General features: G+C 41.0%; 1 protein-coding gene across 5 annotated transcripts in view; it reads left to right on the forward strand.

Moving 5' to 3' along the window:
* Positions 1–19,183, forward strand: part of LOC125898257 (vacuole membrane protein 1-like) — a 94,234-nt gene that overhangs the window by 18,499 nt on the left and 56,552 nt on the right. For all 5 annotated transcript variants that reach the window (XM_049592017.1, XM_049592016.1, XM_049592020.1 and 2 more), the window contains one exon: positions 17,520–17,762. In XM_049592017.1, the coding sequence (XP_049447974.1) occupies positions 17,520–17,762 (243 nt within the window). The remainder of the gene's footprint in view (positions 1–17,519; positions 17,763–19,183) is intronic.

Here is a 19,183-nt window from a genome sequence, read left to right on the forward strand (position 1 = left end):
GTTGATTTTGTTGTTTTTTAAAGCAAAAATAGCCACAACTCCCCAGTTCCAGCACCTTACATCTGGATGTTATCTAGTTATCTTGCTTTTTTATGAACCAAAAGGTTTTGGACTGTTGGATGGACAAAACAAGATATCTGAAGACGTCACCCTGGGCTCTGGGAAATTGTAATGGACAATTTTTCAATATTTTCTGACATTTCACAGACAAATTGAGAAAATAATCAGCAGATGAATGGATGATGAGAATCCTCTCTAGTTGCAGTCCCACTTGATTATTTTATTTTACAGTTTTAGATTACATTCTGCTAAATAGTGTTGCATATTCAAATAAAATCCACCATGACTACGCTCTGTTTGTAAATATGGCCTGTGGAAATGAATAGACAAATTAATATGAATTAATCAAAACCACTGTGTTTGTAAATAATAACTTATTTCTAATTTGTCAGATGTTTATGATTGACCCAGTTTATTACTGTTAACAGTCAGTAGAGGGTGCCAGTGGTTTTTAGATGCTGATAAACCAGAAAAATCAGTGCAGACTAGTATTGTAGTGGTTGACATCAGGGTATTTCCTGGCTCTAAATGAGGCGGAGGTGGTACCATCCTGATCATGTACACGCACGTGCAATGGTACCGAGCCTTTAACTGGCTCAAGGGAACACTTACTGCAACACATTTGAGGGGTTCAAATGATTATATGATTGGAAAAAAATACGCTAATTTGTGAATTGTGGCCAAATTCTTGGATGGTTGGTTGTGTCTGTAATGTGAATTCCTGGATTTTAAATAATTCTACTGAAGAAGCAGATTACGTGACCTGATTAAGATATGTGACTGAGAACATGACCACAAAAGCTGATGTGCTGCTGTGTCTTGTAAATCAGTTTGATTCTGCTGGCAAAATATCATTTACACAAATTTAGATCTCCTGTTGTTGAAGCATTTAAAATAATTGTATTTGAAGTAATAATAATAATAATAATAATAATGATAATAATAAAAAAAATAATAAAAATAATTATTCATGAAGTGCTTCTCAAAACAGAGTTACAAAGTGCTTTACATGTCAATAATTAAAACAGACAAGACATGAAAACAACTTTTAAAAGAACTGATAAAGACACTGGTAGATAAAACTGAAATAAAAGAGAGTTTAAATGAACTTAAAACTCAAGTAAAATCAGGAAAGTCTCTCTGATAAAAGTGTATTCATCATTACATCAGTAATCCCTCCTGACACACGTTTAAAAGACACTTTTATAAGACAGTTTATCCTTTTTATGTAATTGATTTTGATTATTTTACTACTTAAACTTTTTGCGTTTATAAATGAATGTGGCAGTCATGGTCTCAGGTATTGCAGTGAACTCATGTAATGTCTTTCAGATGTTTGTTTGAACTGTTGTTGACTTTTTGATAAAAAAAAAAACCTACTTCCTCACGTTTCATTGGAGTAAATGTCATAGTCTCAGTACAAGACGGAGTTCAGACACACATAGCGGCACATGGAGCAGCATTCACAGATGCTGAATCCAACAAATGTTTTAAACATTTATGAACTCCAACTGGGAAAATAGAAAACTATTATCAAACAGCGAGGTAAAGTTTTGTTTTCTTGGTGATTTTTTTGTTGTGGTGGCAAAGATGCTGGGCTGGCCCGCACTTTGCTGCGGTCCAGAGGGCTATTTCCTTTCTTTTTGGCAGTTTTGACAGCGCCTTTCCGGTTGTACTGGTGTGATTATAATGGCGCCACCACGTGGGCCTAAGGGCACGTTTACACATGAGCGAATGCAGGCGTGTGACGATCACCTGCCAAGGCAATATCAGGGCTGTGCCAGATGTGATGGACTCGGAGAGCAAGCTTGCTAGCTATTGTAAACTACCTTGCTAATAAATAGTGCAAAATATGATGTGATTGGTACATTTTTCATGTTCTTATGTTCCATGCCTGTCCGCATCTCTCATGGGGGGCAGTTTGCATTTTTCTTGTCCAATTCTGTACAATATCTGCTGCCTAAACACAGCAACAGTCAGTGTCTCTTCCACACATAATGCTTTGCTATTGGTTGAGGCTGCGACTTTGCTGGTCAAAGTTCACAAAAGTTGAACTACACCAAAGCAGCGCAAATAATCGAATTTGCTTTTTTCACCTGAAGCAAATGTCTTATTTGCCCCTTCACTCGCTTTGAACTCGCTTGGAAATGATAGGAAGGTAAATATTTGCCAGTGTTAAATTTGCTTATGTGTGACCGTTCCCTAATGCCGCAATTACACTTAGAAATGACAGAAATCCACCAAGTGCAACGCTTGTTAGAAAATAATGTTTTCCATGAAGACACCTGTTTTGTCGAGAGGTGAAGGTTGGATGAAATTTTGACTGCCTCGTAATTCTCGATGACTTGTGTTCTCATTGAATTTGTATTCACGTAAAGGCTAACAAACAAAAATTGAAAAGACTCCTCAATAAATCGGATTATTGAAGGGCATAGTAAACCATAAAACTGTGGACAAATACATTTTACTGTACTCCAGTTTTTCTAGTAATCTATTACATGAGCAGTTCTTTGGTAATTCCTACCTCTCTGTAGGAAAGGTGTGAATACTCACAGATCTAATAACCCACAAGGTCCTCTGTATTACTTTCTTCACATGACACAACATGTGACTTTATGCTGTCATGTGACTTCCCCAACCTCTCCAGTTTTCATCACGTGTCTGTCCCTTTTCTGGGTTCTTTAAAGGACTTAATTACCCGATTGAAGCTAATTATTTTTCATTTCCTCCAGTTACAGTAAATGTGTGGTCACATTTCTCTCTGTCAACAGCACAGTGTTGACTCCATTGAACTGCTGCTACGTGCAAGGTTTCTGTTTAACCTCTGTGAAATTGATATGACAATCTTTTACTGCTAAGATGTATTTTGTTAGAAACAAATGACATCACATATTAACAGACATCATTAGTGGTTGGCAGGAAGCATTATGAAGAGCCGCCAACAGAGGGGGGTGCAGAACCAGTAACATGCAAACCATCCCAGTCAATGAAACCAGAGCAGAAGTGGCAGCTCTCCTGTTCCCTGACATGGGCAATTGGTGCCCTGTGTCTCCTCTCTGTGTTTGCGTCCCGCTGAGACTGCGGGAGATCATTGTGCGCCGACAGGACTGGTTATTGGAGAAAGATAAAACCCTGCAACTCAGGCGTGCAGAAGAAAAAAGCACACTTCTTGGCACACCATCAAGTGTATTTTATCCAGCTGGTCTGAGGGAGGAGGTCGTGGGTGGGTGCTCATAATACAGACCATGAAAACAATAAAATCATGCAGGAGCACTGGAGAGATTTCATTTCATCAGGGGGCTGCGGAGGAAAGGATCAGTACACACACATGCACACTCAGGCGCAACGAGAGTCCTGCACCTGCGCATGTATCTGCCATAATGATAGTGAAGATCACAATTATGAGTGGGACCGGCTTTCATCCCCACTTAGGTTTTCAAGTATTTGTTTTCTAGTGACAACTAGTGTCACTGCCCTCCATAAATCCTCTTTTAACTGAGAAGGGGTTAGTGATGAGTGTGACTCTTGAAAGCTTGGGAATGCTGTAAATATTTTAGAAGAGAGCTCATCTGAGTCATCCACCATTAAATTACTTTCAGTAATGGCTGTTGCCATTAAGTCATTATGGGCAGCACGAAAATTGTTGTGCTCAACGTTAAATCAACAGCAACAAAGAATTAAAGTCATCATAATTGAAGCTGCGCACGTTGCTGTTTACATAATAGCAACTAGGGTAGTCTTTTTTTCTGTTCATCCCAGCTTTGAGCTGTTTTATAAATGTGAGAGGTGTACATGTTGTGTCTGTCTGGAAGTATGCATTTCAGCAGCCGTTAGAGGGGAAGAAACAACAGCAGTCCTATGGAATAACAAAAGAAATCTAACCATGTTTGTAGTCTGTTTATGACTCATGATTTACAGTGCCTTGTCCTTCAGAAAATAAACCAGTGGCTCAACTAAATAAAGGCACATTCTGTAGTTTTCTATATTCAGTTTCTTTTAGGATCGCTAAATTATAGGTTGCAGAGGAGGTTTGTGTAGAATATACAGATTTTCCCCAGCAAACCCCCTAAAATTAAGTTTTGGCTGTTTGGCAATTACCAGGAGCACAGCTTTAATTAGCCCCAACTATCGCTGCAAGCGCAGAGCAGGTCTGAGAGCGTAGCTTCCACACACTGTCCTTGCACTGTTGTGATTATCACGCTCACACTCACACACACACACACACACTGCTGCTCGGGGCTGAGATGAATTGCTCATCTGCTGATTCTACACTGTCATGATACTGGGGTACCAATTCAACATGTATTGCAATTTTGTACTGCTATCATATTGTCCTAGAGACTGTATATCATGACACATATTTCCAAAAACAGTGTGCATATCATGTCAGTCAGTCTGTCTGTCTGACATTTACTTCAACACAATCACATACTGCATAGAAAAGTGGTAAAAATTCAAAGTAAGCACTCTGTGACCTTGTTCTGTTTAAGGTGATAGTTTGAATAAACTTTATACTTACTCAAATGTCCATGTACAGTAGAATTAATAAACGTATGTACTTTTTGTAAACTCAGACTGCTTCATTTAGCTGTTCCTGCTCTTTTTCTCTTGCGAGCCCTTTTTTTTCCCACAAAGATGGCGCTATAGGGCCGATACAAAGTCCTTGTTATGCCTCTTTAGCATTTTTACACAGAACGAAATTACGCCTGCATCATTCGCTCCGGTGTGTGATTATAGAATGTATGCTGGCATCGTGGAATCAAAAGAGGCGTGACCGGCATGACATGTAAAACAACAACAACGATCTCTAGTGTGACATAAAATGCGCCTGCAGCGCTTTCTAAAACAACAGTAGGAAAACATGGCTATAACAATCATTTACTATTCCTGTTTTATGGCGGCTGATCTCCTCTTCTGCTTGGAGTGTAGGCACTGTTTCTACCTCCCGTGGTGGCTTAAAGGCGAGACAACTCTGCCCCCCCATTCCGTGATTGTACTTTATATACAGCAGGATGAGGCGGCATAAAGGTGCAATTTCCTGCCTTGAACAGGCAGTGTAAAAGAGGCATCTCTCTCATCTCTCATCTCTTATCAGACCACAAGTGACACAAGAATTAGCTAGCTAGCTCAAGCACCCCACAGTTCCTGCTGGTAGGAGACTATTTGCCGGGTTCGGAGACAGAGCTAACAGTCCCAGCTGTAGCAACTCAAATGCAGCCAGTACAAACCCCAGTGCTGGGGTTCACAGCGGGCTAGGTCTAATTTATGTAACCACAGCAACAGAAAGTTTTTGCGGGGCGTTTACTCTGGGCTGGCTGAATTTGAGTTGCTGTTCAAGCAGCTGAGGGTCTTTGTCCTAAGATCATCTGTGATTATCTGCTTTCTCTCCTCAGCTTTGTTTTTCTTGAAACAGATATGATGTCACATTACTTGTAGCTTACCACAATAAAAGTCTCAACTGCTTTTCACCTCCACATTTGAATTTACTTGTTTCAGTTATTTAAAACTCTGTTAAAAATCCCTACTGCTGCTCAGGTCTTTAAAGTTGTCCAACTCATATGCCGTTGTACAGTTAAGTACAGTCCACCCACACATTCACAGTCTGACAAGAACATGTGGGCGAGGGAAACTCGGTCACAGCATGGCAGGGTATGGGACAAAGGACTTGTGTGTGTGTGTGTGTGTGTGTGTGTGTGTGTGTGTGTGTGTGTTTGTGTGTGGTACACTACTCCTCACTCACCTGATCATTGTGTTGCTCACACAGTGACAAGGCTCACTACAACTCCAGAAGCAAACAATGGGTCACGTTCACATAGACAGAAACCTAGTTGCTTTGTTTGAGTTGTGACTCATAGTCCTGCTGGTCTGTGTGACCTGGACTAAATGTTCCACGACTCATAAGTGTTTGGGTTGTTTTTCTTTTTGGTCACCTGACAAGTGTCGATTAGAAAGTTGTTTCAGAGCTGATAAGCCTCTGGGTCGGCTCTTCAGAAAGAGTTTACGCTGAGTGGTGTGGACTTGATGTATACATAAACCAGTATATTGATTCAGGGTTTTTTTTTTACTTTGCTGTGCATACTTTATGTGTCAAACATGACTCGACAAAGCATGGCCGCTCCTTTGTTCACCAGCGAGTGGGAATTGATACCTTGCACGCATGTTAGCCGCAACATGAGTGACACATCGGGATCAAGTTCAGTAGTTCTTTGAAAAGCTGAAAAGCTACTCTTGACTCACCAGTGGCTGGCAGTAACGGATCTCGCTTTAACTTCAACACCTCTTAAATTCAATTTGAAGCCATTCATTTTTAACTACATCGAGATAGTGTGTCAGAACTTTATCGCCTGGATTTGATCCTCCCACTACTGAACGGGCAGTATTACTTACGTACCATAAAGATTCGTTGGTCGGGGATTTTTACTCTGGTAAGCTATGGATCTGCAGCTGCTCAGGAGGGAAATCTAACTTTTGGGGTTTCACTTCCTTTGGCCAGAAAGAAGAGGGCAAAAACAGTACAACTGCTTTCATCTATAATTTTTCAAGTAATTCATTTTTTTTCTCCGAACGTTGGAGACATGGATCTGCCCAAACATCTTTTGACTTACTCATCTTCACCAAACTCCTTTAAAGATGAATACCAGAGAGATGTGTAAATAGGAGCTCTGTGTGCGTGTGTGGTGTTTCAAAAGACCTCTCAATCTTAACTGTCACACCTCAGCCATTCAAGGCATGCGTCTGTCTGTCTGTGTCTTGGAGGCCCTGGGAGTCCTGTTAATACCAAGTACAATAACCATTCGCTCTGAAAGACGTGCATTCACTCACTCACTCGCTCATACACACAGTCCACAGGAAACAAATCCCGGGCCAAAGTGGGCTTAGTGTGTAGCCAGTCTGGAACGACACCAACAACTCTGCCAGAACAAGCCAAACCTGACCAGACCAAACCAGAGCACTGCTGCTGGCACACTGCAGGTTTTTAGGTTATTTGAAGTTTTGTTATGAAATTCTAACATTCATTTCACGTGGAGCTTTTCAGTTACCCATCACACACCCTCAGGTGGGTGTGTGTTGTCTCCTTTTTATCTGTTGGACTTTCCGTGGGGAGCAACATTTTGTTTCCCTGCATTAGTTTCAGTTAAATGGAACACACTCAAAGAAGGACTGTACACTCATTGTACTTTGATGTAATTCATCCATAGCGTCACCATTAGGGTTGGGTTCCTATATGACCGGTACCTACTGGACCAAATTACAATGCAGCATTCGGTAACTCATTTCGGTGCCAGATTGTGTGTGTAGTGAGTATGCAGTGGAGAGGGAGACCTTGTGTTTTCTGGTGGCACTTGATAGTGAGTCTACATCGACCGAAGTAGACAGTACGAAGTTAAACATAGTTTTTATTTATCAGTGAATAAATGTTACAACTGAGCCAGGTTCTTGTGTTTTGCATTCCACCTACTGATTAAAGTGCAGGGAGTTAGCCCTGAAGTTAGCGAGTAAAGTTAGCCTCCCATGAGAACCCAACTAGGCTCACTTAAGGTGGACTGCTATTAAGGTAGACGATCCTACATTGTAGTGGCAATCTTAGCCGAACCTAAACAGATAATATGAGAAATGTCACTCTGCTGAGTCTTTCCTCAGTTAGGGACCTCAACTCAAAATCTATTTTACTGTTATCAGTACTGTAGCTGTTATTTAGTGTTTATTATAGTAGCTGGGTTTATATTTATGTATTTATATATTTTAAGCTGTTAAGAGTTAATACATTGTTCAATTTCAAGTTCAAATTTGCCTTTGCAATTTAAAAAAAAAATAAAATAAATTAAGGATGTTGACTGTCATTTTGCGGTTTATTTTAAAAAAGGTTTGGTTCAGACACCATTTATACACTGGTACCATTTTAAAAGTACTCAAGCTCTGGTAATAAGAAATAAGGCAAGTTTCCCATTTCAATTTGTTAAAAAATTTGATTATTTTTTAAGTTTAGAATTAAATTGGAAGCTTCTTTTTTGCCTCAGTTTTTTATTTCAGAAGGTGTGAACAATAATCAACGATCACCAGTGGGCGGACATACAAACATAACAATACACTTAGTAAGCAGACAAATAATTTAAAAAAAGCAGTGACAAAGTTTTACCTATATTCACAAATGCTCAAAGCCAGAAATGGGTCAGGTCCATTATTAATAACCTTTTGAATTATTCCAAGCAAGAAAATTAACGGGAATGTATTGTACATATTGTGTTATGTATTCAATCCCAAATGTTTAGCCAGGTATTTTAATCTAAAACAATCTCTAAAAAAATTTCCCAGATATTTAATAGAAGTAGGATGGATGATTGACCTCGTTAAGATAGAAAATTATACCAAATTTTACCTTGAAGTCTAACCTATGGCATTGATGTGTCCTCTACTTTAAAAAAATACAAATTTATGTACACATTATGTAATCTATGTTTTATGCATATTATATACACAGAGCAGGCTTTTTTCACAGCATGTCTTTGGACACAAAGTCCTGCAAAATATATTTTCTGGTCAATTCAGGAATATGTTATTTGCAACCTTCACAGTTGAACTGAACAGATAAGCTTTGTGGAAAAAAATGAATAGACTCAAATGTTCACTCCTACTGAGGAAGGGGTTGTTTGTTATTTATCAGTGGATGGGGGTGTTTTTGTTTTGTTTTGTTTTGTTTTGTTTAAAAGTCACCCTCTTCAGAACTAATTTTTTTTCTTGTACCTCTCTAAGCAACTTTGGGGGGGGGAAATGCATGACCTTCCCACCAACATTAGCCATATTTTATTATATTCTGATCAAATTTAGGTCGTATTGGAGCCAGTGCAACGAGCAAATAGCCTGGAGGGAGTGATAATTATCAGCAGAACAAACAGCTACTTTCTTATGCAAAATTCAAATCCTCCTTACAAATAACATCATCACACAAGCTGTCGGTGCACTTCAGTGGAGTATGAGTGTGTAACAGCCACCAAGTGTCAGTCCTACTACACAAAAACAAAATTTAATAAGCCTACACACATATCCATGCACACAGCACACACACGCCCGGCATTAGAAACATGGACATATAACGACTGTTTTACCAAATAAACTGTAACACACATGACAGTTGCACCCAGGGGCATAGCCTGACATTCTGGGCCCTATGCGTAAGCAGTGTCTGTGGGCCCCCTGCCCCTCCTCTCTTGAAATCTTTTTCTTTACAAAGTCAGTTTGCTTTCTTTCCCTTTCCTTTCCTTTCCTTTCTTTTTTTTTTAATTTCCTTTTTGAACTTTCAATATCCCTTTCTTAGAGAAAGATGTGTATGTTGGTGCTCCACCAGCACAAGCAGTCACTCACTTGGCTGCAGCTGCATTTAGTGTAGGGGCAGACTAAACCATTTTGCGCCTAAAGAGGTGACAGGGGCCTCAGGGAGCTCCCACTGTTTTTTTATACAACGTTCAGTGTTTCAACTGGTTTATTCAGCCAGTTTTAATTTAGTTTAGGCACTCATTTCTTCAAACAAAACCAAACTTTTATTTCAGGCTTTATGAGCCATGATTTGTTGAAGGACCTCAGGAAATTCAAAAATCCAACATAATTTCCGTTTTAAAAGCTTCTGGCTGACAAATTGTCTAAGTTTGGCGAATTTTTTAAAATAGAAAATATGCCTTTCAAACCCAGTTGTGGATTTCGGGGTTCATAGGGTATTTAAAGCTAATAGAAAGTACCAAAATTTAAAGTTGTTTGTCCCTCTTCTTAGCCAAAATTGAAAATTTAAGTCCCTCACTAATGCCTAAAAAATTATTTGATGTGCCTCCCGTGTTTTGCACCACCCCCTTCCCTCTTTTGAATAACCAACAGTCGCTAAAGTCAAATGCACACAACATAATTGCATTAATTTTCCTTTTAGCATGTGTACAGGTTATTTAATTTGCTCTAAAAGTCCTGATTGTTTCAAATATTTTGGATTGAAATGAAAGCATTGTCTTTCCAGTGTATAATCCGTGGCTCAGTGGGGGGTCAGAGTGAGTGTGTCTGTCTGCTAGTCAGGGAGAGCTTTCTGAACATGAAGTCATATGGTGAAACCACACGGATAAATCACCAGACCAGCCCCTCAAACCTCCAGCATCTCACAGTCAGCGTGTGTGTGGGTGTGTGTGTGTGTGTGTGTGTGTGTGTGTGTGTGCTTACCACCCACTTCTAAACACCCCCGCCCCTCCTCTCTGTCTCTGCTCCATCACTGGCCTCAGTCCAGCGTTCTCTTACCTCCCTCTGAGATCCTGACCAGGGCTTCTTCATAACGAACTAACCTCTAATGTTTGTCCTGCTTTGCCTCCAGCAGTCTCCCACTGTAAGAAGCGGTTAACAGGTTATGCTAGCCGGACCGTGTCTAATGTGCTTAAATGGCCCTTGACAACCACAGCGACCTGTTAATGACTGGACCGTCCTGTGGTCGTGGTCACTGAGAACTGGTCAGTTTATGGTCACCCATTAATGTCTGGTTTGGGGCTTCAGAAGCAACTATATTTGCCACCATAAACTAACAAGAGGAGTCCATGCCATGACTGGTTGCAGGGACGATTATGGGCTGCATCTGCTGGGGTCTCGTACTGATTGTATAATTCTCCAGCACAGTTTGTGGTAATTTTGGTAATTTAAAGTGCAGCCCAACACACAACTTGTATTTATAAGCTACAGACAGCACACACTTTGAGACTGACTGTTGTGCGCCACTCCTTCCTAATGGAAATGTACTGGTTTTTGAAATTTGATGTGATGCGTGACGAAATTTCATCATGACTGCGTTCACTCTACTGTGTCTGTTTCTGCGTGCAGAATGAACAAGTAGTATAATTTAAAATGCAAAAAGCCCCCACCTTGTCATCACGCCTACACTGCTACATTATGCCATGAATGTGTGTGTCTGCAACACAAAGTCACACAGAAGAAAGTATTGTTTTACATGTATTTAACAATTCAAGACTATTCCAACAATTGCGTTGGAGCCCCTGGACCAAAGACAGTGATTAGCCAGTTGGTGTCAGCAGCAGCTATTGGCCAACCAGCTTTCACTTCCTCCTTCAGTGGGCACACTGGTGCATACTTTGTTTGTGCTGTGGCAGTGAGAGGAAGCTCCTTTCCGCTCATGTGCTTAGGCAACTGCAGTGCTCATAGGCAATCCCTGTCACTTTACCCAGGATAGAGGTTAAGGAACAATTTGCTACACATCTAAAGTCATTTGTTATCAGTTCACCCTCATCATGTCAGACTACCCAGAAGTTTGAGTGGCCACAATGATCACTACAAATTAGTAGATGTAACCCAACACCTGTCTTTGTGGACTTTGTGTGCTTTCTTAAAGTGCTACAAAATGTGGCTGTATCATCTTTAATATTTTGTAACAGAGCTGATAAAGAACATCTGGGGCTGCAGAGATGCCCCAGACTACAAATCATATTCTAGATGTAAGGAAACATGCTTGTTTGCTACAGACTCCAACAAAAATCCTTCATCACGTACATACCTCCACGTCGGTGATAGCCGTAGCTGGAGGCATTATGTTTTCGGGTTGTTCAACTGTATCATTCTCGTGAACACCTTTAAGGAATTTCTTCAATTTTTTTATATTTATTTATTTATTTATTTATTTTTAGATATTTTTTTTGGCCATTTTGCCTTTAATGGACAGGACAGGTAAGCGTGAAAGGGGGAGAGAGAGGGGGGATGACATGCAACAAAGGGCCACAGGCTGGATTCGAACCCGGGCCTGCTCTACCACTAAGCCACCGACGCCCTAGAATTTCTTCAAATTTTGCACAGTTGTAAGTGAACGTCAAATTTTGGAGGTCAGTGATCAAGGTCACTGTGACCTTGCATCTGTCTCATTCTCGTGGACGCTATATCTCAAGAACACCTTGAGGAAGTTTCTTCAAATTTGACACAAATGTCTGTGTGGACTGAAGAATAAACTAATTGAAATTTGGTGGTCAAAGGTCAACATATGTTTTGGCCATAGCTCAAGAATTAATATGCTACTTATGACAAAATTTCATACAAATGTTTAATAGGATAAAGTGATGAATGGGGTATGATGATGATGATGATGAGGCATACGGCCGCAAGGTGGTAATTCTAGTTATATTTTTTTCTGTGAAAATGAAATGTAAAACTTTCTACCTTTCTCATAATATCCATAATATCATGAGTCATATCGCAATTGCAATATCTATCAAAAAAAAAAACAAAAAAAAACTGCAATATGTTTTTTATTTCCTATTGTGCAGCCCTAGCTTCAGGGCGTTGTGTAGTGCCTTGGTACGTGTCCACAGGATCTATCATTTCCATGCTTCCCATTTATTGTCTATGTAAGAAGCAGTGCAGTGCATTCTGGTAGCGCAGCATTGTGTTTCAGTTTGTTCTCATTCTTATTTGGATGAAATTAATTCTACGCTACTTAATGCAAATCAGTGTGTGGCATGACACTCTGCCTCTGGAAATTCTGGAAAAAAATTTGAACTAAGTGTTGTAAATCTATAAGGACAGATTTGGCAGCTGCATGGCTTATTTCTTGCCTCAGATGTTTTCAGGAACACAAAGGATATGGTGAACTCATGACAGAATGAAAAGCTCCAGTGTTTGTTGTTTTGGACTGAACAAGTAAAAAAAACGCAAATAGAGAAAATACAGTGTGCGACCGCTTAACGAGAGTACCAGCTAGAGGTGCATACACCACCAACTGGACTGGAGTGTGGAACAAGAGATTAACTGGAGCATGTGCAGGCCACACAATCACAGAATTTGGGCTTCGCACAGTCCACACAGACCCATGCGGATATGGAAATTATAAATTGGTCTTCAGTTTGAGCTGATTAAAAAAGAAATAAAGTAGGACAAACAGCTCTTCCTGCAAATAAATAACACCACTTTAAAATACAAGGATGTTGCTCCAGACAAGACTTAAATTTCAAGAGTACCAGTAAGATGTAGTAGTGACCATACTTTGCCAACACACACACACAGAGACATACTTTATCACCAGATCCAAACTGTGTGTGTCTCCTCAGAGTCTGCGTGGATGTACTCATACCCAGGAGTGGGGATCCCACTTGATTTGGAGGCCAGGCGTTGGTTTCTGCAGGTCGCCACAGGAATGCCAGCAATGTTGCCTCCATTGTGGATCCCATCGGGTCGGAGAGAGGAACTTTGTGCCTCTGTCAGTACTGATGTGTATTTTAGTGGCTGCAAACATCATCAGCATTCGGCAAATCTCAAATTAGATGCAGTTATGAGGTGGAATAGTTATTTCAGCACACACACACATAAACCCTCACCACGACTTTGTTTATAGTAAACAGTGTATAAGATGGAACAATGGTTTCTCTCAGAGAGGAAAAAAATACTTCCTCCACTGTGTAGTTTTTCTCTGATATTAATCATCATCCTTGCCTTTTAGGAGATGATGTGTGCCTGTTTGTCCATGTGTGTGTCATAAAGTCAGAAACAAAGTGAGACAAAGCAGCTACCTGTTGGGGGCTGGGCTGCACATTAGCAGTGAGTCACCTGGACAACAGAGGACTGGGCTTTTGTGTAAGCTGAGAAGCAGTGACACAGCATCAGACGGAGAGAGAGAGAGAGAGAGAGAGAGAGAGCGAGCAGGGTACTCAGAGTCACGCAACGCTCTCTGTTGGCAGGCTGTCCGTGTGTGTTTGGTAAACACACATTACCTGAGATAGAGTTGGAAGGTGTGAGCAAGAGGAATATAGTGTTTCTTGGTCACACAAGCCTTCTGCTTGAGGAGTCGGTCTGTGTGCATGGGGTGTGTGTGGATGTCGGGGCAGTGTGATCCCATCGGAGAGTTAGTTGGGAGGATGTGAGGTCTGGGAGTATCCAGCCTGACTGGGTAGGGACTGGGAGTTTCTTGACTTCTCCCTCTGGGTCACTGAAGATTTTTCCGTTTGTCTTTTGCTTTTGTAAGAAAACAAGTGTGTAAAAAAACCTGATGTTTTCCCTTTAAACTTACAGTATTGATTTTCTGCTGCTAGGGATCTCTGTGAATACAATAACAAAAGTCAGAGTAATGCCGCCATTCCAGTGGGTTCCTTCCAGTTAGGATTTTTTTAGTGTTTATTGTTGAAGTTTTTTTTTTTCTTTTTTTTTTTTCTGGTAGCCGAATTATCTGCAGCGGTCTCCTCCTCTCCAAAACAAATGTCCCACGTGATTAAAATCAATAAAAACACTGAATAAAGCAGCTTCTAGTTAAATAATCGATGCCCAGCACCTGCTAATGTGTGCTTACCTTTTCTCTCTGATAACTTAAGATCCAGATGTTGAGGTTTTTACCGGGAGCTGAATTATCCGTAGAGGCCTCTTCCTCCTCTGGGTTTGAACATTGTGATATATTCGGGATACACAAGCACACAACTTAAAGTATATAACATCGTTCAAGTCCTTTTTAGACATTTTAATGCAGAAAAGTTACATCTTATATCTCAAAGTCCTGGATGGTGCTTTTATAAATTATTAATGTACATGTGACTCAGCATGGTTACTAATACTGTGTGTACAGAAACTAATCTGTGTCATCTAAAGGGAGTACATTGTTCCTTGAGAAGACATTTCTGTTTCCTGTTGCCTCACACGCCACTGTCCTGCCCACCCACACTCCATCCTGTCCCGTCCTGCTTTGTCCCATGCAGCTCCGGAAGTTCCAGCCCCACCCCAGGTTTGCCAGATTGCTGTGGTGCTACATTGCGCAATGCCAAACGCACGTTTGCATGCGTCACTGGGAGCACCCTGTCTTTGCACAAATACGCATGAATGTAAACACACAGAATAGACAGAGTACACAGGGCCTGCTTACATTGGCCCCACTCTGTGGACCTGCCTTTATTTGCAGGGATCACACGAGTGTTACTGACTTGTTTGATAATCTCTGTCATTTCAGATCCATGTAGATGATTGTTCACTGCGTAACATGGGTTCTTAACAGAGGAAATGCAAAGTTGCATGACCTTTTCTTCCCGACTAGATCCTGTTCGCTTTACCTAACAACCGTATTGTCAGAATGACTCAGTGTAGAATAGCCAACTGCAGCGTTTCCTTGTTCCTCTCAGACAACAAACTTTGATAAGTGAAATTGTGCTGCAGGAATAACAGATTTCAGAGGAACTTTTTGTACCTTGTTCTGTTAAGCAAGCTCTTGCTCACGTCTTTGACCTAAGTAGGAAATTAAATTACTCTTTAAAACAGGTGTGCTGCATGAAATCACCCTTCAAATAAGGTCTGTTAAATGGAAGTCAGCCATTTAAAAGAATACTTCATCCCCCCCCCTACATGACCATTTGACAGTCCCTCCGGTGTTTTGGGGGGCTCTTTTTGGGATTGCTGCCTGAAATGCCTGATTTTACGGCAGTTTTTCTAAAAAACTGCAATGTTCTGTCTTTGATTCAGAGCCTATAATTATGAGTGTTCAGCGTTTCCCACAGAAATACAATCTGTTTATGATGATGAAGTGGATGGGTGGGGGGCAGCAACAGCTGATTGCAAGCCACCAGCTGTTGATGAGTCGGGACGAGTTCAACTCAGTGCCGATTTCGAATCAGTGCCTTGGGATCGTCTCTGTGAGCCACTCTCCTCCTCCTCTCACTGCACGGTTAGCATGAGCTAACACAGCACAGTGTGATCCCATCCCGACTCATCACCACTTGGGCCAAAGCCCTACAGCAGCAGTTAACAGGCCGAAGGGCACGAGGGGATGAGCGAATCACTATGCTGCACACAGCTGTGTTAAATTGACAAATTTGCTATAAAGTTGTGGTGATTGGACAAAATCACAAGGTCACACAGCAGCGGTATACCTGCAGTTTATTTGTTTAGTGAGGTTAAATTGCTGTTTTTATCTGGCTTTGAAGAGAGCATAGATGCATTTCACCTGTAGTTTAGCTTCCGGTTGGAAAGAGCTTTCTTTCTGGGAAGTGCGGAGCATACGACTCAATAAATGAGATTTAAATTATACTGTGTGAGTTTTGTGAGAGTTTGTAAATGGACGTTGTGGTATATTTTACCGTTGTTAAACGTTGGTCTCTTTATTTAACCCATGTTTAATCCATCATCCATCAAGTTTTCTTCCCAAAGTCAACATAATAAAGGGTGACACATTAATATACAAATGATTATTTGGGGAGTGAATATTCCTATAGGGTATATTTTTAAAAGTATTATGTGAGGAATTTCTTATGTTTAAAATAATAGAGGTACAATGAGAAAAAGGAGGCTTCAAATGACCAATGCTGGTTCTTTATTTCAAAGTGCCAGAAGTGTGTTGAAATGGAGTTTTCTTCTCTTTATATGTTCGTTTTTGTATTTCCGTGTAATTGAGTTTAATTGTGAGTATGTGTGTGTGTGGCCCTAGGAGTCTCCCTACTCGGCGGCGTTGTGGATATTGGGATGACTTGTTTTCGGGTTTGAACAAGAACACAAAGCTGGCAGCTCAATAAACTTTCACCACACCACAAGAAATCCAACCTGCACTTCTCGTCCTTCCTTTGATTCCTCTGTTTTCTCACTAGAAGCCTAATTGAAGTGAGTAAATAAACAAGAGCCAGAAATGTAAACCAGACCAGGCCCTATCAAAGACAGCGGGTCCTTAAGTATGCTAATGTCTCATTCTTACAAGAGAAGAAGTCAAACATTAATAAATTCTGTCTGGAGACTTTTAGATCCTGCTTCTTTTTCCGCTGCTCTTTTCTTCATTATTATTGCCCTCCTGTGGGCAGATGGCTGCACTCTGTTGTGTGTGCACGTCACCTGGGAAAGGTGGGAAAAATCATCCCCCGTGCTCTTGAACACTACATGTTTTTTAGCTTGCCTTTCTTTGTGTCTTTGAGGTTCATTTGTTTGAGCGAATAAATATACAAGTGTGTGTGTGTGTGTGTGTGTGTGTGTGTGTGTGTGTGTGTGTGTGTGTGTGTGTGTGTGTGTGTGATGAGTGTGTGCACACCAAATGGTTTCTACTCCCCAGCTTTGGTTTCCATCCTTGATTGTTTCCACCCGGGGCCCTCCACTCTTTATCTGTTGACACTTCTCCCGTAGGCTGTGAAACAACATGAAGCAGCTTAACGCTCCAGCTTAATTACAGTTGTGTGTTTTTCTCCATTTCCTAATGGCCTGTTTAACTCATACAGAGAGGAAAGCAGAAGGCATATCCACTCTTGATGCTGGTTTATAATGAAATGCAGAGGAAGTGTTCCAGAGCCACAGCCTACTGGTGGCCCACATATAACTGTCTTCATGTTGTCAATCAGTATTTGACTCATGTTTGTCTATTACTTCCTATGCTAATAACAAAGGGGTCTTCCTCTGACTCAAAACTACTTCCAACAGGTGGACTCACACCTCCCACTCGTCTCTTTTTCTCTTCATCTTCCTTCTTCTCCGCCTGTCTGTTTGTTTCTCAGGGACCACACATAGCATCAGTGACCTTGGCAGCCTATGAATGTGGCTCAGTGGATTTCCCCGAACCTCCCTATCCAGACCAAATAGTCTGTCCCCAGCAGAGCGCACCAGCAACAAGCTCTGATGCAGAGCAGGTGGGCGTGGAGGCCGCAGGGGCGGATGGGTTGGTGAAGTCAGCTGTCATCCAGGGAAGCATCTCTCTGTGGACCATCATGTCCAAAGTCCGCCTGGAAGCTTGCATGTGGGTGAGTGACTGTTATACACTGGCTGTGCATACTGTAGGCTGGTAGGGCTGCACGACATGAGACAAATATGTGATAGTGTTTTTGAGTATCGCAATAATGATGTTAGTTGCAATAAATAAATAGATAAAGTGTACTTTGTCAGTATGCTGCTGAAATACAACTAATTGCATTGAATTAAAAATGTGCATTTGAATGCACATTTGAATGCACATTTGAATGCACATGAACATTTTTTTTATTGAACAGATTAAAAGACTGAACCAGGGTTTGTTAGAGATCCTGGAAGTGCTTGAATTTTTAGGGGGAAAATCAAGTTCAGGAATACCCTGAAGAAGTCCTTAAAATTCAGATGCACCACATAGCGCTGTCTTTGTTCATCAAGTCATCGTAATTAAATTGCTCAGAATAAAATCAACACCAGAATATTTTTGGCTGGCAATGCATGTCTGTAGGTCAGTTTTGCTCCTCTTCAGTTTACTGGGTGAGAGGACATCTCTCCAATTTCCCACCGTTTTCCCACCGTTCCCACAGTAATAGAAGCCGCCACTCACTAGTGGCGGGCGACTGCATGACAGTTAAGCGGCCTTGTATTTCTGGTGCCGACTAGCGAGGGGGAGGATGTTTAATCGTTTGGACGTCAAATCGCGTGCATCCCTAATTCAATTTTGCATTTTCAGTCTGAACCCTGTTAAACTGTACACAAGAGGCACCAGTAAAAAAAAAGAATGATGGTTAAATTTTAATTTTAAAGTGCACTTTACTACTCTTATCTTTCAATTAACTTACCAAGTCCCTGGGTGTATGTCACAGTCTTTCACAATGTGTTTATAGTGCAACATAACTACGACGATAGAAAAACAACATATTGTGCAGCCCTTCCGCCTGGAGCAGCTAAAGAGCAGGCGATTACAGGATCTGCACACAGTTAAGCTTTTATAAACATTTCTCATGGCTCAGTTTTGGTCGCAGTCTGCGTTGACCTTGCAAATTCGCCACAGCTTTGACCAGCGTTCAGAAGTGTGTGTGCTTTGAAATATTGTTGCTGTCAGGTGGAAACCTCATATCTCCCAAATGCCAGTTTCTCATGCACTAAGAAAAACAGTCCTGTTTTCAGATTGACCGCCATGCATTTTTGAATTTATCCAGTGGGTTTTGAAAGGTGTCATTAGAAAGAGGGTGGTAGAAACGTGAAACTTACCAAAATTGAAGGGGCAGCATTAAACTATGCATGCCAAGGACTCCAAATTAGGTGCACAAATCAAACTATGATTTTTTTTTATTAGTTAATATGCAATTCACGCTGTGGTGATAGAACGGTGAAAAAGGTGAAATTCATCTGTGTTCTCTGCCTGTTAACACCTTAATTCAAAGATTTACTAAAATCTTTTAGATCTCCCTCTGACCATGTGAAAGACTCCCCG

This window comes from Epinephelus fuscoguttatus, linkage group LG12, assembly GCF_011397635.1.
Source record: "Epinephelus fuscoguttatus linkage group LG12, E.fuscoguttatus.final_Chr_v1".
Classification (NCBI taxonomy): Eukaryota; Metazoa; Chordata; class Actinopteri; order Perciformes; family Serranidae; genus Epinephelus; species Epinephelus fuscoguttatus.